Here is an 18,203-nt window from a genome sequence, read left to right as displayed (position 1 = left end):
ATTACTCAAAACCTAGCTCACTGTCACCGACTCCATCGATGGTAAGGCTCTCTTTTATTTTAATAGTTGTTCATCTTGTTTTGAGCTTCAGATCTCTTCGTACAGAATTTCAAAGGGTCCACACCACTTGACATTTATTACTTATATGTACAGCAGCGGTTCTCAACCTGTGGGTCGCCACCCCTTTGGGGGTTGAATGACCCTTTCACAGGGGTCGCCTAAGACCATCGGAAAACATAAATATTTCACAATATATAATTACATATTGTTTTATGCTTTAGTATATTTTATTATGTTTATGTTCATTTTTTTCTTTAAAAAATCATTTTATTAGGGGCTCATACAGCTCTTATAACAATCCATCCATCCATCCATTGTGTCAAGCACATTGTACATTTGTTGCCATCAACATTTTCAAAACATTTTCTTTCTACTTGAGCCCTTGGTACCAGCTCATTTTCCCTTCCCTCCCCACCTCCTCTCATTCACAAACCCTTAATAACTTATAATTATTATTTTAACAGTGTTTCCATTTGTAACAGTGAAAATACATCCTGCATATAAGCTATTTACTAACAATTCATAACGGTAGCAAAATAAGTTATGAAGTAGCAATGAAAACAGTGTTATGGTTGGGGGTCCCCACAACATGAGGAACTGTATTCAAGGGTCACGGCCTTCGGAAGGTTGAGAACCACTGACGTAAAGCTTTACATATTGTCATTCCTTGAAATACAGTTAGGGTCGGGATTTAAGAGATTATTCCAATAGTATCGCTAAACAGGAGCAGAAAGCGCTTTCCAACGCTGAGCCTAGAGTTAAGAAGAGCCCAAGGCGTAACGGCTACGCCCCTAGCCTTGCCAGCCCGGTGGGGCGTTCTGCTCGGGTCTGTGGGTGCGCTGAGTAGGAAGGGGGTGGTTTTTCAGGTTTTATGTTGTAGCGGGTCTGGGCCACCTCACTTGACGGGGCGGATTGGCAGTGAGCGCTGGGCCCACGGTGGGCGCTGCATGGAGAAGCGTTCTCTCTGAATACTGAAGGCATCGACCGTATTCCCGGGAATCACCCAGGGCAGTAACAGGGCGCGGCCCCTTTCTTCCAGGGTCCCGTCTAGGGAGGTCCCTGGCCCACGATCCCGCCCGGCTGGGGCGGGGGACCCCACTAGTCACTCACGCCCCGCTTCGGAGGTGGGCGCGCGACTGTGCGTCGGCAGCGGAAAGGACGTGCCCACCCAGCAGCGCCGGCCTCACCCATCCACCCACCCACCCACGGACCTCCGCGCGCTCACCAGCGCTCCGGCTGCCCACGCCGCGAGGCCGCGCCCGGCTCCTAGCAACGCTTTCCATGGCAACCGGGGCTTGACGACGGCCCCGCCCTACTCCACCCCGCCCGCGGCGCGACGGGGTCGCGTCATCACTGCGCGCCGGAAGTTGCCGCCGCTGTCGGCAGCGACTCCGGAAGTGTTGGCTGTGGGTCGTTGTGGCTGCTCGGAGGCCTAGTCGACGATGGGTTGCGACGGAGGAACTATCCCCAAGAGGCACGAACTCGTCAAGGGTCCCAAGAAGGTTGAGAAGGTGAGGGGCGTGGGCCTGACAGGACGCGGGGGGCGAGGGGCAGTGTGATCGCTGCTGGGAGGCTGGAAGGTTGAGCCCGCGAGAGAGACTCCGCACAGCCGCGTTCGTCTTCCCTCTGACCAGGCGTCGAAATTAACCACAGTGGTGACAGTGTAGGTCGGTCTGGTGCTCACATTTAATGACATTAATTACATTGCAACCTGAGGTATCTCATGTTATCCCAACAACAATAGGGCAGGTACTGTCATAAACCCCATTGTTCAGATGTGGAAACTGAGGCTCCAACAGGGAAAGAAGTCGGCATTACACTAGCCTTTAATATTTTTTAATACAAAAATTATGATACAAGAAACTGTATCGAGCTTGTCACACACTCCATTTTCTTTTACTTTTTTAATCATTTTATTCAGGGCTCATACAACTCTTAACACAATCCATCCATACATCAATTGTATAAAGCACATTTGTTACCTTCATCATTCTCAAAACATTTGCTCTCCACTTAAGCCCCTGGCATCAACTCCTCATTTTCCCCCTCCCTCCCCTCTTCCCTCCTCTCCCCTCATGAACTTTTGATAATTTATAAATTATTTTGTCATATCTTACACTGTCCGACGTCTCCCTTCACCCACTTTTCTGTTGTTTTTCCCCCAGAGAGGAGGTTATACGTAGATCCTTGTAATCGGTTCCCTCTTTGTACCCCACCCTCCCTCCACCCTTGCGGTATCACCACTCCCACCACTGGTCTTGAAGGGATCATCTGTCCTGGATTCCTTGTGTTTCCAGTTCCTCTCTGTACCAGTGTACATCCTCTGGTCTAGCCGGATTTATAAGGTAGAATTGGGATCAGAATAGTGGAGAGGTTGGGGAGGAAGCATTTAGGAACTAGAGGAAAGTTGAATGTTTCATCATTGCTACACTGCACCCTGACTGGCTCATCTCCTCCCTGAGACCCTTCCGTAAGGGGATATCCAGTTGCCTACAGATGGGCTTTGGGTCCCCAATCTGCACTCCCCTTATTCACAATGATATGATTTTTTTGTTCTTTGATGCCTGATACCTGATCCCTTCGACACCTCGTGATCACACAGGCTGGCGTGCTTCTTCCATGTGGGCTTTGTTGCTTCCGAGCTAGATGGCCACTTGTTTACCTTCAAGTCTTTATGACCCCAAATGCTATATTTTTTGATAGCTGGGCACCATCAGCTTCACACTCCATTTTCTTAGGATATACGTGCTTGCCCACATATGCCAGGCACTGTATTGGGCACTTGACAAACTTCCTGTTGTTTTGAAATAAAGTCTCCTTAAGCCCGCTCCCTCCATGAAGTTCTGACATTCTCTGATAAAGTCTCTTACGCAACCCTGTACACCGCATTCGTGGCCCATTAACATCTGGCTTTATTCCGTCCCTGTGTGTTGAAATCCAGTGGCTGCCATTGGATTTGATTTTTGTCCCCCACTAGGCAGTGGGTGTGGAGTCCTGGTAGTATATTGGTTCCGTGTTGGGCTGTGATCTGCATGGTCAGCAGTTTGAACCACCAGCAGCTCCAAGGGAGAAAGACTGGGCTTTCTATTCCCGTCAACAGTCACAGCCTGGGAAACCTACCAGGGGTCGCTGTGAGTCAGCCTTGACTCAGTGGCAGTGAGTTAGGTTTCAAAAGCAATGGGTGAGGAACCTTGGTGCATACTGCTCACCCATTGGACTGCTAACTGCAAGGTCAGCAGTTCAAAACCACCAGGTTCTCCCAGGGAGAAAGATGGGGGTTTCTACTCTCCCATAAAGATTTAGGGCCTCAAACTCCCAGGAGCAGTTCTTCCTTGTCCTACAGGATCGCTTGGCGTGGCCATCCGCTGGATGGCAGTGACTTTGAATCTGAGACACGCTGTGACTCTTGATAACAGTGGCAGCCCTTCATTCTCCACAAGTAGCCTGTTCTTTGGCTCAGTAAATAGGAAGGGGAATAGGGAGAGTTGGCTTCAAAAAGTGTGTGGATATTGGAATTTAAAAATAATGGAACTTTTCTAAGCCTCTTCATACGTTGGATAGATGAATGAGTGGACAGTGCTTCATCCTCCCAAGAAACTGAATAGATTATTGTGTATAATCATTTCCATGTTACTGCAGGGAAATTAAGTCCAGACCAAGCTCAACCTGTTGCCTTCGAGTCAGTTGTGACGCAGAGAGACCCTGAAAGACAGAATCGAACCACCTCTCCGAATTCCCGGAGCTGCCAGTCTTTACAGGAGCAGGTGGCCACACTGACCTTCTGTGCAGGGTGTGGTGGGTTCAGATCGCCACGCGTAGCCACTGAGCCACCAGGGCTCCCCACATTGATGTTATGATTAACCTCACACAGCTTTTAGGAGATGGAGCCAGGATTCCCTGCTAGTTCTTTGGGGCCCCAAAGTTAGCACTGGCGACTGCTTTTTAATACTGGAAAGTTGGTGAAATACCCAGCACCTGACCCATGTGGGTGGCACATGTACTCTGGCCTAAGCAGACGGAGGGGGGGGGGCTTTTAAAAAGGGAATCCCCCTCACATCCTTCCCGTACTCAAAGTACTCCAGTGACTTCTTGTACCATCCATACAGGCCTGCCCTTCATTCAGTGCTTCACTCATGTGTCCTCTCGGTATCCTCTGCATCCCCTGCCACGGCTTTACTTCATATTGCTTGTCTCAGTACATCTTTGTTCTTGTCTTTCTGCCTGTGCTTGGTAAAACAGAGGGGCAGCGAAAAAGTTCAGGAAGACCCTGGACAAGACAGATTGACACAGTGGGTGCAGCAATGGGCTCAAATGAAACAATTGTGAGGATGGTGTAAGACCAGACGGTGTTTCATTTTGTTACTAGTGCACAGTGTCACTGTGAGCCCAAACCTGTGAACAATGACTTGTATGGACAAGGACTTCTGCTGCCCCTTCTCTGTGTCTGCCGTGTAACTAATATTGAACGGAATTATTGATGCCGTTCTGAGTCAGAGCCACCCATTGTGACAGCGGAGGACGACCCTGTAGGGCTTTCTAGAGTAGACTCTCCTGTAGAGCTGCTGGTTCTTCCCCTTTAATTGTCTGCTGTGTGACCCTGAGAAGCAAGCTAGCCTCTTGGTGACTCCAGGGCCACATCTGCAAAAGTACCAGCACTGATCTCAGGCTTTGTATGGAGCTCGCAATGGCAGCATTGCAGAAACTGCTTAGCACCTGGTCAGGCGCACACGGAAAAAACTGAGCAGGTATCACAGTGAATGAAAGGATATTTTTCCTTATTTGTCACTGCCCTCATATTCCTGAGGTCTGGGGGTGTGAGAGTGGGAAAGAGTGGGACATGAAATTTTATTTTGGTGAAAATGTCTTTTGGGGGCTGTAAACTCAAAACTCACTCCCCTCAAGTCAATTCTGACTCATGGCTACCCTATGAAGAACACACTGGAACTGCCGCTGTGGTTTACAAGACTCTTAGATCTTTATGTGAGAGTAGAAAGCCCCATCTTTCTCCCATGAGGAGTGGATTGGTGGTTTCAAACGCTGACCTTGCAGTTAGTAGCCCAGTGTACAACCCATGGGCCCACCAGGGCTCCTTTTGAGGACTATGTCTGAATTTTCACTTTGTGGGTAAGTTGCATACGGCCCCTAGTGAACAGCGTTTACGGTAGTTTTGTTCAATTGATGGTCTTATAAAGAATTATATGGTCTCGTATGCCAAAGACATAGTAGTTGCTAGTTGGGCTGCTAACTGGGAGGTCAGCAGTTCAAAACCACCAGCCTGCTCTGCAGAGAACGATGAAGTTTCCACTCCCATACGGATTTACGGTCTCAGAAGCCACAGGCGTCTGTTCTGTCCTGTAGTGTGACTACGAGTCAGCGTCCACTCGATGGCAGTGAGTTTTGAACATGCCAAGCTAAGAGGAGGTCTGGTGGTTTAGTGTTTGGATGCAAATTGCAGAGTCTGCATTTCAAACCCAGCAGCTGCTCCAAGGGAGAGAGATGGAGCCTATGAAGGTTTCCAGCCTTGGAGACCTGTGGGGCCATTCTGTGTGAATCTGAACCAAGGGCTGGCAGGAGGGTCTTTTCTTTGGGTGCCCCCTTGTCAGCTCTGTGTTTTCCCTCCAGCCTCCCAAATTTCCCATTAAATAACAAAGATTGATATTTACCTATTGCATACAAAAGCGAGTTAGTGATTCAGTGTAAACTGTTTGTGTATGCCATGTTGTAAACTGCCTATATCTGACATACAATAAACAGCAGTATACTTAAACCTCTGGCCCATGTGCCTGCCAGGGTGGGGATGCACTAAACAGCCTGTTTTGTTTCCTTGCTTAGGTTGACAAAGATGCAGAATTGGTGGCCCAGTGGAACTACTGCGCTCTCAGTCAAGAAATCTTGAGGCGACCGATAGTTGCCTGTGAACTTGGCAGGTATGGCTCCTTTAATCAGCGGGAAAGTGTCAGTTAAGTGCTGTAAGATCACTTTTTTCGCGGGTTTGAAATGTTGTTTTTGACCTGTCCAGTGTCAGTGATCCCGCACAAATCCCTATCTCAGCACCTGTGCCCTCCGAGGGAGTCTGGCAGGTCCCAGCCCCAGCTTGGAAACTTAGGGCAGCTGGGACGCAGCTGATAATGCACCTGCGTGCCGGGGCCCAGGAGCCACAGCGGCAGCAGTAGAGTGGTGTGCCCCATCTTCACTGCTCCGCGCAGCCCTCGTTGCTCCTGGGCATGGGCCCAGGGTTTCTGGGCTGCTCTGGTCTGCTTTTGTTCTGTTCTTCAAGAAAGGTTGAAAGCGTGTGTGCCTTTACGAGAAATCTCTCCCAATTTTTTTGTTGGTTTTATTTTTTATATATATTTTTTAGTATGTGTATCATTCCATAGTTCAGTCACATCAAGCAGAAGTGTACAATTGCTACCACAATCCGTTTCCAAACACTCTTTTTCTACACTCTCCTGGTCTGTAAACCCTTGTTCAGGTCACATCCATCCCTTAGGCTGTCCGTTTGTAGCTTTAAATTTATATCCGCAGAGAGAGAGAGAGAGAGAGAGAGAGAGTGTGTGTACAGGTCACATCAATCTCTTAGGCTGTCCGTTGGTAGCTTTAAATTTATATCCGCCTCGAGTGTGTGTGTGTAAAGAACACTCAGCAACACACTCACCAGCACAACCATTTCTACATTTACAATTCATGGCATTGGCTGCATTCTTCATGTTTCACCAGCAGTCTTATTATCTTTCCACAAAATATTGACATAAAACCCACACTACCCCAAAGTGAGACCTTCCCCTTTCCCTGCGCCCCCATAACTGTTACTAAACTGGGGGGTTGCTGGCTTTGTGTGAATGTGATCATACGAGTATTTGGCTTCCTGATGATGAACCAGTTTCTCTCAGCAGCATGTTAAGGTTCACCCATGTGGAATGGTCTCTCTACCAGAGGGGAGTGGGCCATGTGTTGGGCTGCCACCTGCAAAGTCAGCTGTTCAAAACCACCAGCCCCTCCTCGGGGAAGATGAGGCTGCCTCCTCCCATAAAGATTGACAGGCTCGGAACCCCGCAAGGCCAATGTTCTTCACCTTGTATCAAGTTGTTATGAGTCAGGATCAACTGGTAGGCAGTGAGAATGCACCATTGTGTGAGGGGGGGCCCCCATGGTTGTTGGAAAGATGGAATGTTCCTGAGCACTTTTTGAAGTAGGTCCCCACTCTCCACCCCCAACCATGTGTGTAGCCCACATTGTGTTTCCCGCACGTCTGTCAGTGGAAGCTCTACTGTGTCCACATTTTGGACCCTGTGCATCGTGCTGCAGTGAGCACTCCTGCTTTCCCTCCTCCTGGCTCTCTGCCTAGGGCTGTGACAGGTCCAGGGAGACCTGGCGGCACAGTGGGTTACTCGTTGGGCTGCTAACCTCAAGGTCAATAGCTCACATCCACCGGCTGCTCCTCAGGAGAAAGATGAGGCTTTGAACTCACGGGCCAGCTCTGCTCTGCCCTTGGGGTGGCAATGAGTTGGAGCCGGCTGATGGTAGTGAGGTGAGTTTCATGGGAGCCCTGTGTTCAACTTTCTGGGGAACCACCCAGCCCTCCACAGGCTGGACCATTCTCCTTTCCCACCCTGACAACGTCTCCGAAGCCAGGCCTTTCTGCCACCAAACATGTGACTTTGGATGGTCCTCGGCCCTGCACCCATCAGTTCTTGCTTGCTGCTCCTCTTCTGGTTTAGTTCTTTGAAGCCTGTTGGCGTGCTTATTGTTGCAGACTGTACAATAAGGATGCTGTCATTGAGTTCCTGCTGGACAAGTCTTCCGAGAAGCCCCTGAAGGCAGCCTCTCACATCAGGAGCATTAAGGTAAGGCTGGAGGGCCGGGAACGCTCATAGCATGGCCCTGCGCGAGGTGTGTCTAGAACCGCCGTGTTCTCTGCACTGAGGCCCGAGCCCAGAGTGCTGGGACGGGAAGGTGGGCTCCTTTTGCGGGTCCCTTTAGTCTCAGGTGAGAAGTTCCTAGCCCTGCACTGTCGGCAGGGTACAGGTGCCGGAATTTAACAGGTGTGAAATTGCTGCAAAGCTTTCTGGCATGCTGTATCAGTATCGGGAGGCATTCTTTAAAGCCAGCTGCTGGAGGTGTTGATTTGGAAAACACTATCGACTAGACTTTGAGAGTCGTGGTTGTGTCATGTGTGGTCATCAGTTGGTGACCGGAGCAAACTAGGAAGGAACCCGGTGAGACGTATGTCTGTTGACTCAGGAAGTCCCTTTGTCATGTTGATGCTTTTCCACAGAATGTGACTGAACTGAAGCTTTCTGATAACCCTGCCTGGGAAGGGGACAAGGGCAGCACCAAAGGGGACAAGCACGATGACCTCCAGCGGGCGCGCTTCATCTGCCCTGTGGTGGGCTTGGAGATGAATGGCCGGCACAGGTCAGTCCCGGGCGGGGCTGGGGACGCAGCCGGGGCCTTAGCGCTTGAGAAGTGGCTCAGCATCTGCACAGTGCACAGTCCTGTCAGTCCCTCGGAGCAGATGGTGCTGGGTTCAAGGACATAGAAGCCCTTGGTCATGGGACTCTGAACCCGCTCCACTCTGGTTTCCATGGCCTCTGTCCTGGAGAGTGAAGTGAGGAGCCTGGGGACTGGCACGTTTTCCTACGAGAAAGCAAGCAAAGGACGGGTGGTTCCCACCTAACTAACCCCCTCCTCAGAACTGCTGGACATCACGTGGCAGGAAGCCCTGTTCGAGGAGGTATGGCTGAGGGGCTTGGCCTTGGTGCCCAGCCAGGCCTGGCATTCTCCCATGGTGGTTTATGGAACAGATCCAAAAAGATTGGTTCTCCTGTAAACAGTGGAGTGACAATTGGACATGTGCCGCTCACTCAGAGAGACAGGGGACCCCCCCCCCCCCAAGAAGGTAGAATGCCGTCCTAGGCTCTGTCGTAATCGTGGAGGGTCTGGGCCGTGCTCTGCTCGGTTGCCCACGAGGTCGCTGTGAATCCAAACCCCTCGATGGTTCCTGAAAGCAGCCTCCCCGCCAGCCCTCCTGCCACGCAAACTAAGAGCACACACAGATTCGCTGGGATCGGGGCGATGGTTTATGGGGCCAGCTGGCTTTCTGTGCAGTTCCTCCCTGCTCTGCGACGTTGATTGCGGTCCCCCCAACGTAACCTCACCCCATTTCCGTTCTTCTTTCCGCTCCTTGTGTGCCCTCTGAGCCAAACCTGGGCAGAGACTGCCCTTTCCATTTTGTGCCACGCTGTTCTGAGGCATGCACCACCTGGTGGCACCTACCTTCTAGGCCTGTCAGTTGCTTGACTGAACATAGAGCTAAACGTGGCGAGAGTTCAGTTCCAGGCTGGAAGGGTGTCCGAGGACCCCGGGCTCCAGGCTCCTTCAGTCACACTCAGACCAGTACCTTCGGTGTGACTCGGAAACGTAGGTGACGGCTGGTGGTCTGGGTCGCCCGCCCTCTGGAAGGCAGGGAAGAGCAAGTAGTGAGAGCGCTTATTGGCTGTAAAACACCATCTTTAATCTTAGCCTTCTGACACGTTTGTGGGAGTTGTTTGACCCAGTTGCTGTGGTGCTCGCCCTCACTCAGTGACCCTGTGATCTTTACAGAAGCTGACTGCCGCCGCTTTCTCCCGAACAGCAGCTGGCAGGCTTGGACGGCCAACCTTGTGGTTAGCAGCCGAGCACTTGACTCTCTGCATTGATTTAACCAAGGGTGTGGGGGCACCTCCTCTCATGCCAGGCCCTGTGGCTGACCACGCCATGCCATCCAGGGCGTGACAACATAGCGGGTTGACTGGGATCTGAGGCCAAGGGCCTATGTTTTAAAGACCACTCCTCTGCCGGGCTCTAACTCTGAACCATGCAGGCAGCACAGGGTCAAGCAGGAACCATTCTGGGAAACCAGCCTCACGCTCCTTGACCTGCTCCACTTCCTGTCGAAAACCATGGTTTGCCCCCAGAGAGGAACTTGGCAGACAGGCTTAGCTCCGGGGGCTTGACCAGGGGCTAGCTGTAGCCACTTGCTCCCATTGTGGCTTTGCCGTCCCCTGCTTCTCTTGCTGGTTAGGCACTTCTCCCCGCGTGCGCGAGCCTGGCCTCCTGTTCTCCCTGGGAAGTCAGACCGCTTTATTTTATGTGCTTTTGTTATTTCTTTATTTCACATGTTTTATTGTTTACATGCTTTTATTATTTCTTTACGTGCTTTTCTCTCCTTTAATGGCACCTGGTGTAACGATTCTTAACCCTGGGTCTGGCCTCTGAGTGAAGTGGTCAGGTGGGTGGCGGTCTGAGTTGGGTCTCGCCTCGCCCTGAACCTGCCTTCCTTGTGGGATTCTCTGCAGGTTTTGCTTCTTGCGTAGCTGTGGCTGTGTCTTCTCGGAGCGAGCCCTGAAGGAGATCAAGGCCGAAGTCTGCCACACGGTGAGCCCCTAACACTTTTCAACGCTTGTCTTGTCGGTGTGGCTTGGTAGCTGAGGAGATGGGTGTGGGTGATGTGGGGTCCCTCCCTCAGGTTGGCATTTAAATGGCCTGCGGTCTTTCTGAAATGCCCATCCCCACATGTCACCTGCCCGCAGACACCCTTCAGGGGCTCTTCCTCCTGCGGCTCTTCAGGGCCAAGTGTGCATTCTCTTGCCCCATGCTGTGGCCGGGGGTCCTTGCGCCCCTGAGACTCAGTGCTTCCTGAGTCCCTGGACACCTTTTGCCCTGCTCGCATGATCGTGGGACCCTGGCTTTGTGTACCTGCGCACCCTTGTTAAAGAGCGAGTTTATCTCCCATGTACTTGCAACCAGGTTGCAGTCACCTGGGTCCGTCCTCTTCCCACTTCCTCCCTGGCCTCCCCATTCCCGTTCGCCCTGCTTCCTAGCTTCCGGCTGGGTTGGGGCACTGGCTGCCATGTGACCTCATGCCCTGACTGAGACACACACTCCTCCCTGCCCTTAGTGTGCACTCTGCAACTTGTCTGCTGTTTAGCTGAAAGTGGGTCCCTGGAAGTGGGCTCAGCTCTGGGCTTGTAGGCTGCTAATGGGCCCTAGTTCGGGGGTCTCACAAGTCTCCATCAGCCCACTAAGTCTGATCTTTTTTATGAGTCTGCTTCTACAGCGGAGCTGTGACCGAGTCTTTCCCCACCAGGCTGAATTGGGGTGTGGAACCCCGCTTCCTGCACTCTCCCTTGGTCCATGTGCACTGTCAGCTCACTTGTGGGGAGTGCCGGTGACTGTGGGTGGCTGCCACAGCTTCTGCTGGACCCCAAATGCTAGTGTGGCTGGTGGTCTGGATCTGAGTGCGCCCGGGCTGTTTTCACTTGTAAACTCGGGCGTCTGTGACAGGGCTGTTTGGGACAGGGATGGGTAAAACCATCAGGATTTAGAATCCATGTGGAGTAGCTTTACATAGGACGGTGCACTTGGGATTGCCTCTGTGTCGTTTATTCAGCAGCGTTCGGTTTGTCTCCTGTAGCAAGCACACCTCGCAGGGACCGCACCGTCCGTGCCTGAAGGGCTCTGCCCGGGTTGTACCTCAAAACCCAACACCAAGTGGATGGGGAGATGGAGTTAAGGGCGGGGGGCTGTCTGTGGCCTGGATCTTGGTGGGAGACCAGGAGGCTCGCAGGTCAGGCTGCTGCTAGTACCGCTGCTTTGAGCTGTCCCGGAGACGGTGAGATTGTGAGAGGTGAGAGGGCCCTGCACCGGCACTCTTTCAGAGCCGCTGGCTTCCAGGAGAAAGTCTCCATCTCCTCCATGGTTTGTTCTGACTCCCAGGAGCCCGGGCGGCCAGAACTGGTGGGGTTTTGAGACTGGGATCTTTCAGGAAGCAGGTCTCCAGGCCTTTCTCCCCAGGAGCTGTGTTGGGTTTGAACTGCCAACCTTTGTGTTCTAACCGATGCAGGATGGACCTCCTACTTCCACAGTTAGTTCCTGTTTCTGACTTACGCTACTGCTTTTGTATTTATGGTAGAAACATAAAGCTCTGTCTTTCAAGTACATTTTCACAGAAACAGTAGTTAGCTCTAGGAAGACTATGAAGAAAGGGACGGGACAGGACGGGCAGGGAAATGGCTGTTGGCCGCAGACTGTTGGGACTCTGGGGTGGGGCCTGGGGCAGAGAGAGGCAGAGCAGACACCCTTCTGCAGGGCTGGGAGCACTGGGACTCCAGCCTGTGGTTGCTGGGCAGCTGGGAGGGAAAGGGGGTTGCCGGGGGGAGGGGGTGGACACAGTCCCAGGGCCCCTCAGCACATCTGCAGGGACGCCCATTTCCATTTTTACTAACTGAAAGCATTCCAGTGAGGATTTCCCCTCTTACAAAAGAGACAAAAAGTGAAACTCCTCCCCAGGAGCCACCCATTGGGCAGCCCAGCCCTGAGCTCTGTCTGCGAGGGCCTGTGCAGGCTTTGTTCAGGTGTACATGGGCTTTGCCATCTGAGCGCACTCAGAAAGCTTTCCCGTGTGAATTGCTTCCTGCCTGTGCACCACTTCTGCCTACGCAAAGCTTGGGGGACCCCGGTAGTGGAGGAAGATGCAAATGGAACTAACATTTCATCTAGCGGCTGATCACCTGGGTCAGCAGGTCCCAAGCGAGGAAGCGCCTTAGAAAACATCCAAACCCGGCCTTTGTTTCCTTGGCACCGGCTCCCTGGGACAGCTCGCTCTTGGGTGGGCTTACGCCCTCCGCACCCGCTGACAGGAACAGCCTTTGGGTAGCCATGCCACACAGGACCGTCTGCACGGAGTTGAGCCCAGACACTGGTTTTGTTTCCTGGAAGCCGATGCAGCCGGGGAACTCTGAGGTCTTTGGGTTGATTCTTGGCACTGTAGAATGAAAACTGGGAAGCTCGCAACTCAGTTCCCGGGGCCCTTCAGGGGAAGAGGAGACGGCCGAGGAAAGGGGAACAGAGTCACAGTTGGGATTGCCCAAGGGGAGGCCGAGACCCGGCAACACACGGCCCTGCCTGCCCCCACCTCCAGGGAGGCTGTGTGGTTGGCTAGAACTCCTGCCATCAAAACCGGATGTTACTGTACAGTGCCGATGCATAGTGACCCCACGTGCAGCAGAACAAAGCACCGCCTGGTCCTGCCCCTCCTCACCAGTGTTGCTCTTTGTCAGCCATTTTCTCAGTCCGTCTCATGACCCTCTACGTGAGCACGCATGATGCTCTTCTCCAGGGACGGGTAGTCGCTCCTCACAGCATGTCAAAGTAGACAGACAGGCTCACGGTCCTTGCCGCAAAGGCGTTGTAGGGCTCTGCTCAACACAGGTCTTTTGGCTGTCCAGCGGGCCATGGGACAGTCAGTACTCTGCCTCCACTGTGATTCCATGCGTCAGTCCTTCTCTGCTCTTTCTGGTTCGTTGTCTGCATCTCGCTCTGTCCTCAGGAGACAACTTTGCTTTTTAACACAGATATTCAATGTTATTCAAGAAAGCCTACATCTTCATAGAGTATCTTGGAGGTTTTTCTTAAAAATAGGTTTGCTGCCAGTAGAAGACAACCGTGGGAGTTGTCCTCTCACGTCTGGGCGCATACAGTTCAGTAGAGCCGGTGCCACCAGAGTGGGACTCGTACTGGCCAGGAGGAGAGCTGGTGTGGGGCAGGCAGGGGTACATGGAGCACCAGCTCTGCCCTGGAGACTGGCTGATCACCTCTGGGCTTCCGATTCCAACGTGTGGGAGACAGAAGTACCAGAAAATTCTCTGACCGCTTTCCTCCGAGCTCCGCAATTCCCAGCAACAGTGTTTAAAAAGAGGAAGTAAGTGATGTTTGTACACTGTTCTCAGGACCTGAACTCCTGATGTTACATATTCTCTAAAGTTTGGCAATGCTGAGTGTAGGTAGTTCTCAGCTTATGACATGTGAGTTACAGGGAACTGCTCTACAGTGGTGGGGGATTTTGCTTGTTTTTATTATATAGTTTATTGGCAATGTGTATCACATACAATGTTAAAGTATATCTGTAAGTTTATATGTCATGTTTCCAGCCTCCAAAGACAAATGAAGATCAGGTTTATAAAAATACATGCAAATAATAAAAGGCATCACAAACAAGGCATTCAACTTAGTTGAGAACCAGCTGGCGATGGGCTGGTGGGCATGGAACCCCCACCCACCCACCACCGGTAGATCAGGCGGGGGCTGTCTGTAGGTCAGCCAGGGTTGTCTGACTGCTCTGACAGAGCCCTCTAGACTCCAAGTGGCAAATGTAGTGCAGCTTCAGATTGGACAGCTTGCCTCCATGGGTGACTTGGTGGCTCCTTAAATCTCTGACCGCCTCTGTGTTTATGGTCCCCTACATTTAGGTGATGTGAACAGCTAACTTACCATATATGCTTGAGTATAAACCAACTCAAATATCAGCCAGAGCACCTAATTTTACCTCAAAAACTGCATAAAGAATGTGCTGGAAGAGCTCAGCTTATACACGAGTATACACAGTATTTAGGTGATGATTGAAGCTTGGGGTTTAAGTTCACCCTGGGGTACCTTGAAAGGCCTGTCTGTCTGCAGACATACCTGGCAGACACTACTGCCAGTTTGGCCACCACAATAGAGTATCACGAGAGAGTGCATGTCCCTATCCAAGTTAGGTTTGCACAGTGCTGCAGTCTGTGACGTGGGATCGCATTGGGGTGCGTGAGCGATCGAGAGTGGCCAGAGCACCTGCTGTTGTGAAAACGGCATGGGCAGACGTGCTCAGGGCTGCTGGTGCGGCCCTTCCGGTCTGTGAAAAGAGGAGGAGCCCGTGCAGAGTGCAGTCACGCAGCTCACATTGAAAACCCCGGGAGGCCAGTTCTGCTGTGCTGCGCAGGGGGTGCCCGTAAGCCAGAGCCACCTGGCTAGCCCCAAATGTTCTCTCTCTACTCGCTGACTGCTGGGGAGAGAGAAAGGTGGCGCCCTGGGGACTTTGACAGGCCAATTCTGAAGTGGCACGCCTCCCTTGTACCCCATCTTTTGGCCAGTCATAAGGTCATGTCTGACTTCAAAGGAAGCTGGGAAATGTAGTCCAGCAGGGTGCCCAGGAAGAAGGAACAAACACCAGCCTTTCCTGCCAGGCTGCGGCAGGAAGAGTGATGGTCAGGAAGTGCGGTGCATCGTGGTCATGGGTGCCACGTGAGGGCGAGAGAGAGCCATTCTGTAAAACTAAGTGGGGAACACTGTCAGCGTTAGCAACCCCGTGGTCCCAGGGCTTGTACTGTGTCTGCCTTTTAGGTCTGTGGGGGCACCCCGCCCCCCCACCGGCACTGGTTCCTGGGCTTACTAGGATAGTTCCATCTTCGGAAACGCCAGGCGGGTGCCCTTGTTTTTCGAAACAGGATCCAGAGAGAGGGTGTTGCTAGGCTTGTTTGTTTGCAGTATAAACATATCACTAGCCAAAAAAATGAATTGTATCCCCACTGGATATTTTGTTCCTTGCAATCAGAAGAAACCCTTTGGAGTAATTATCGGTGGCAAGAAAGCAATGTATGCTCCTGCTCAGTGTGAGCCCTGCCCTGCAGCCTTGGCAGCACCGTGTGTGTGCGTGCATGTGTGAGAGAGAGAGAAAGATTGATTTGTTGCTTTGGACTCTTTAAGAAATGCAGAATCTCAGATCCCACCCCAGACCTACTGAACCCAAACCTGTATTTTCACAAGAATCCCAGGTGATTTACTACCAACCCTGTGGGTATCAGAGGTTTAGAAGGTGCTAGAGGTCCGGTTGCAGCCTTTGACCTGCTAGTATCCAGCTTCATGAATCTGGGTCATTGATGGGTGAAGGGGTTGGGCAGGCATTTTTCAGTCAGAAAATGCATGCTTGTGCTGGCTTTTTGAGTTCTCTTCTTGGAGAAGGTGGAATGGAGGAATGGAGGAAGAGGGCTGGTCAGGTCAACAGCTAATTCAGAGTCCCAGCTCCGAGACCAGGTGCTGTCTTGGTTATGCACTGGGCTGCTATCCCCATGGTTGACCCTTTGAAACGACCAACCACTCCTCGGGACAAAGACTGGACTTTCTACTCCCATAGCAGTTGTAGTCTGGAAACCGACAGGGGCGCACCGTGAGAGAGCACTACGATGGCAGGGGGGGGGGCGGGGTGGTAGTTTCCCTGCACCATCCTTAATGCTTCATACTCATTGGCCACCCCATTGCACGGATCCTCTAGTCAGCCCCTCTCTCCCCGAATGGAAGCATGGGTTTCAGATACCTTCTAGCTGGTCTCCCTTCTTTTAATGGGCTTGCCATTAGCTGCTGCTGAGCCGTTGTAAACTACAGGGGCAGGATTAATTACAGCCAATCTCCCAGGTGCCCGTGCTCACTACCAGAAATCCTACTGATAAGCCCACCTCCAGGAAGGGGCTCTACCTTTATAATAAACAGAATTTCAGCTTCAAAAAAAATTACAGCCAGTCAGAGCAATCTGAACAGCCCTTTGGAATGCAGGGAGCAGTGGTGGTTGGGCGCTTGCAAAGTTTGCCTTCACACCATGGAAAAGTGCTGGTCTGCGGCCACCAGACCCCTGTGCCGGGTCTGACTGTCTCAGCCTGCCCGTGCGCCTCGGTGAGCATGAAGTGCCTGCTCCGCTGCAAGCTGAGCTTCACCACGTGCGCTGTAAGGGTTACCTCCTTCCTGTGTCTGAGAAGCTGCAGTTGACTGTGGCCCTTACATAAGGGGGCTTCAAAAGCCCGTGGGAAAAGTTCATGACCTTTTCGTTCCATTTTCCCACAAGCTTTTTGAAAGCCCCCATATACCGTAAGTCCAGAAGGAAAATGTTCACTGTCCTGAATTGTGTCCCACCACACTCCTTACCCTATACCTGCCCAGAGGAGCTCTGCTGGTGTAGTGGTTATGTGTTAGGCTGCTAACCATAAGGTCTAAAGTTCAAAACCACCAACCACTCGGGAGAAAGATGGGGCTTTAGACTCTGTAAAGAGTTACAGTCTTGGAAACCCACAGGAGCATTCTGTGCCCTGTAGGGCTAGTATGAGTCGGCATCGACTCATTGGCAGGGAGTTTTGTTTGGATACCTGTCCAAAACCTATAAAACGAGGTTAAGCCCAGAGCAAGCAAGGGCAGTCAGGAGAAGACAGGCCCCACCTGAAGATCGTTATGGGACAGAGAGAGACAGGACCTTTCTCTGAAAGCCCACAGAACCAGTGTCCTGCATTCAGACTTGCAGCCTCCTAACTGTGAGCAGGTACATCTGCTTGCTGATGCCACCTGCCCTGGTGGTTCTTCTACGGCAGCTAGAGAACAGAGGCCTTCTACAGGAGGGAGTGGGTCAGTGAGCAGAGGCCAAGGCCACTCGTTTTAGCCACATGTGACGATTTAAATGCCTTGGAAATACTTTAGATGAAACTTTACTAGGTTTACCTCATCAGTTGCAATCCCCACACCTGGGGTGGGCGTTGCAGAGCACAGGTGTGGGCGTTGTCATCTTCACAGGAAGTTCTCTGAGACAGTGCTGCGAGGCAAAATCAACTCTGGGCAACCTGTTTAAGCTGTGTTGTTTCAACTCCAGATTAGCTGCACTTCACCCAAAAGAAGGGCCCCGTCGGTGTGTGTCTGTGACCACCAGGACTAGTGACCACGCTCTCTCTAGCCGGAGAGTGGCTTGCCGTTCACTCAAAATGTGTTCTGTATTAATGTCTGTTAGGCCGGTTGACTAGGGAAACAATCCAGAGACACTCATATATGTGTAAGAGAAAGCTTTATATGAAGAAGCCATATTCCTCCATAAGCCTCTCTTCAGACTCGTGATGCTGAATGCAGGGACAGCACTGGCTGGTGGGTGCAAAGTCTGGTGTATCAAAGGCGGTGGAAGCATGACAGAGCTCTGGCAGGGTTCACGCCAGTCTCCGAGTGGCTCCTCCACAGGAAGGTGAGGACAGAGAGAGAGGTGGCCGCCTCCAGAGAACCATATATCGTGGTGGCACCTTCAAATTAGCTCATCAAGCTGCAACCTATTGGACAGACTAAAGTCCACCCTTATCTTCTTACAGGTGCCGTGTTGCACCAAAAAACCTAACTCAGTCACAGTGTCTGATGCAGTGTCTCGTGCACAGGCTGTCAACGCAAGGGTGTGTGTGTGCGCGCGCGCTCTTGAGTGCATGCATGTATGTATGTGCTTAGGCCCGCCTGTCCTGGGAATCACAGTAAAAGGTCTAGGGGAGATGGTGGTT

At 51.9% G+C, this 18,203-nt stretch overlaps 1 protein-coding gene across 1 annotated transcript in view; it reads left to right on the top strand.

The window, feature by feature from the left end:
* Positions 1-1,427: 1,427 nt before the first annotated feature.
* RTF2 (replication termination factor 2) overlaps positions 1,428-18,203 on the top strand; it is a 33,586-nt gene continuing 16,810 nt past the window's right edge. The window contains exons 1-5 of the mRNA XM_075528474.1: positions 1,428-1,571; positions 5,893-5,987; positions 7,814-7,904; positions 8,336-8,475; positions 10,398-10,476. Coding sequence (XP_075384589.1) covers positions 1,503-1,571; positions 5,893-5,987; positions 7,814-7,904; positions 8,336-8,475; positions 10,398-10,476 — 474 coding nt within the window. The 5' untranslated portion in view covers positions 1,428-1,502. The remainder of the gene's footprint in view (positions 1,572-5,892; positions 5,988-7,813; positions 7,905-8,335; positions 8,476-10,397; positions 10,477-18,203) is intronic.

Source organism: Tenrec ecaudatus, chromosome 12, assembly GCF_050624435.1.
Source record: "Tenrec ecaudatus isolate mTenEca1 chromosome 12, mTenEca1.hap1, whole genome shotgun sequence".
In the NCBI taxonomy this organism is placed as follows: Eukaryota; Metazoa; Chordata; class Mammalia; order Afrosoricida; family Tenrecidae; genus Tenrec; species Tenrec ecaudatus.
This window is presented reverse-complemented; position numbering and strand designations above follow the sequence as displayed.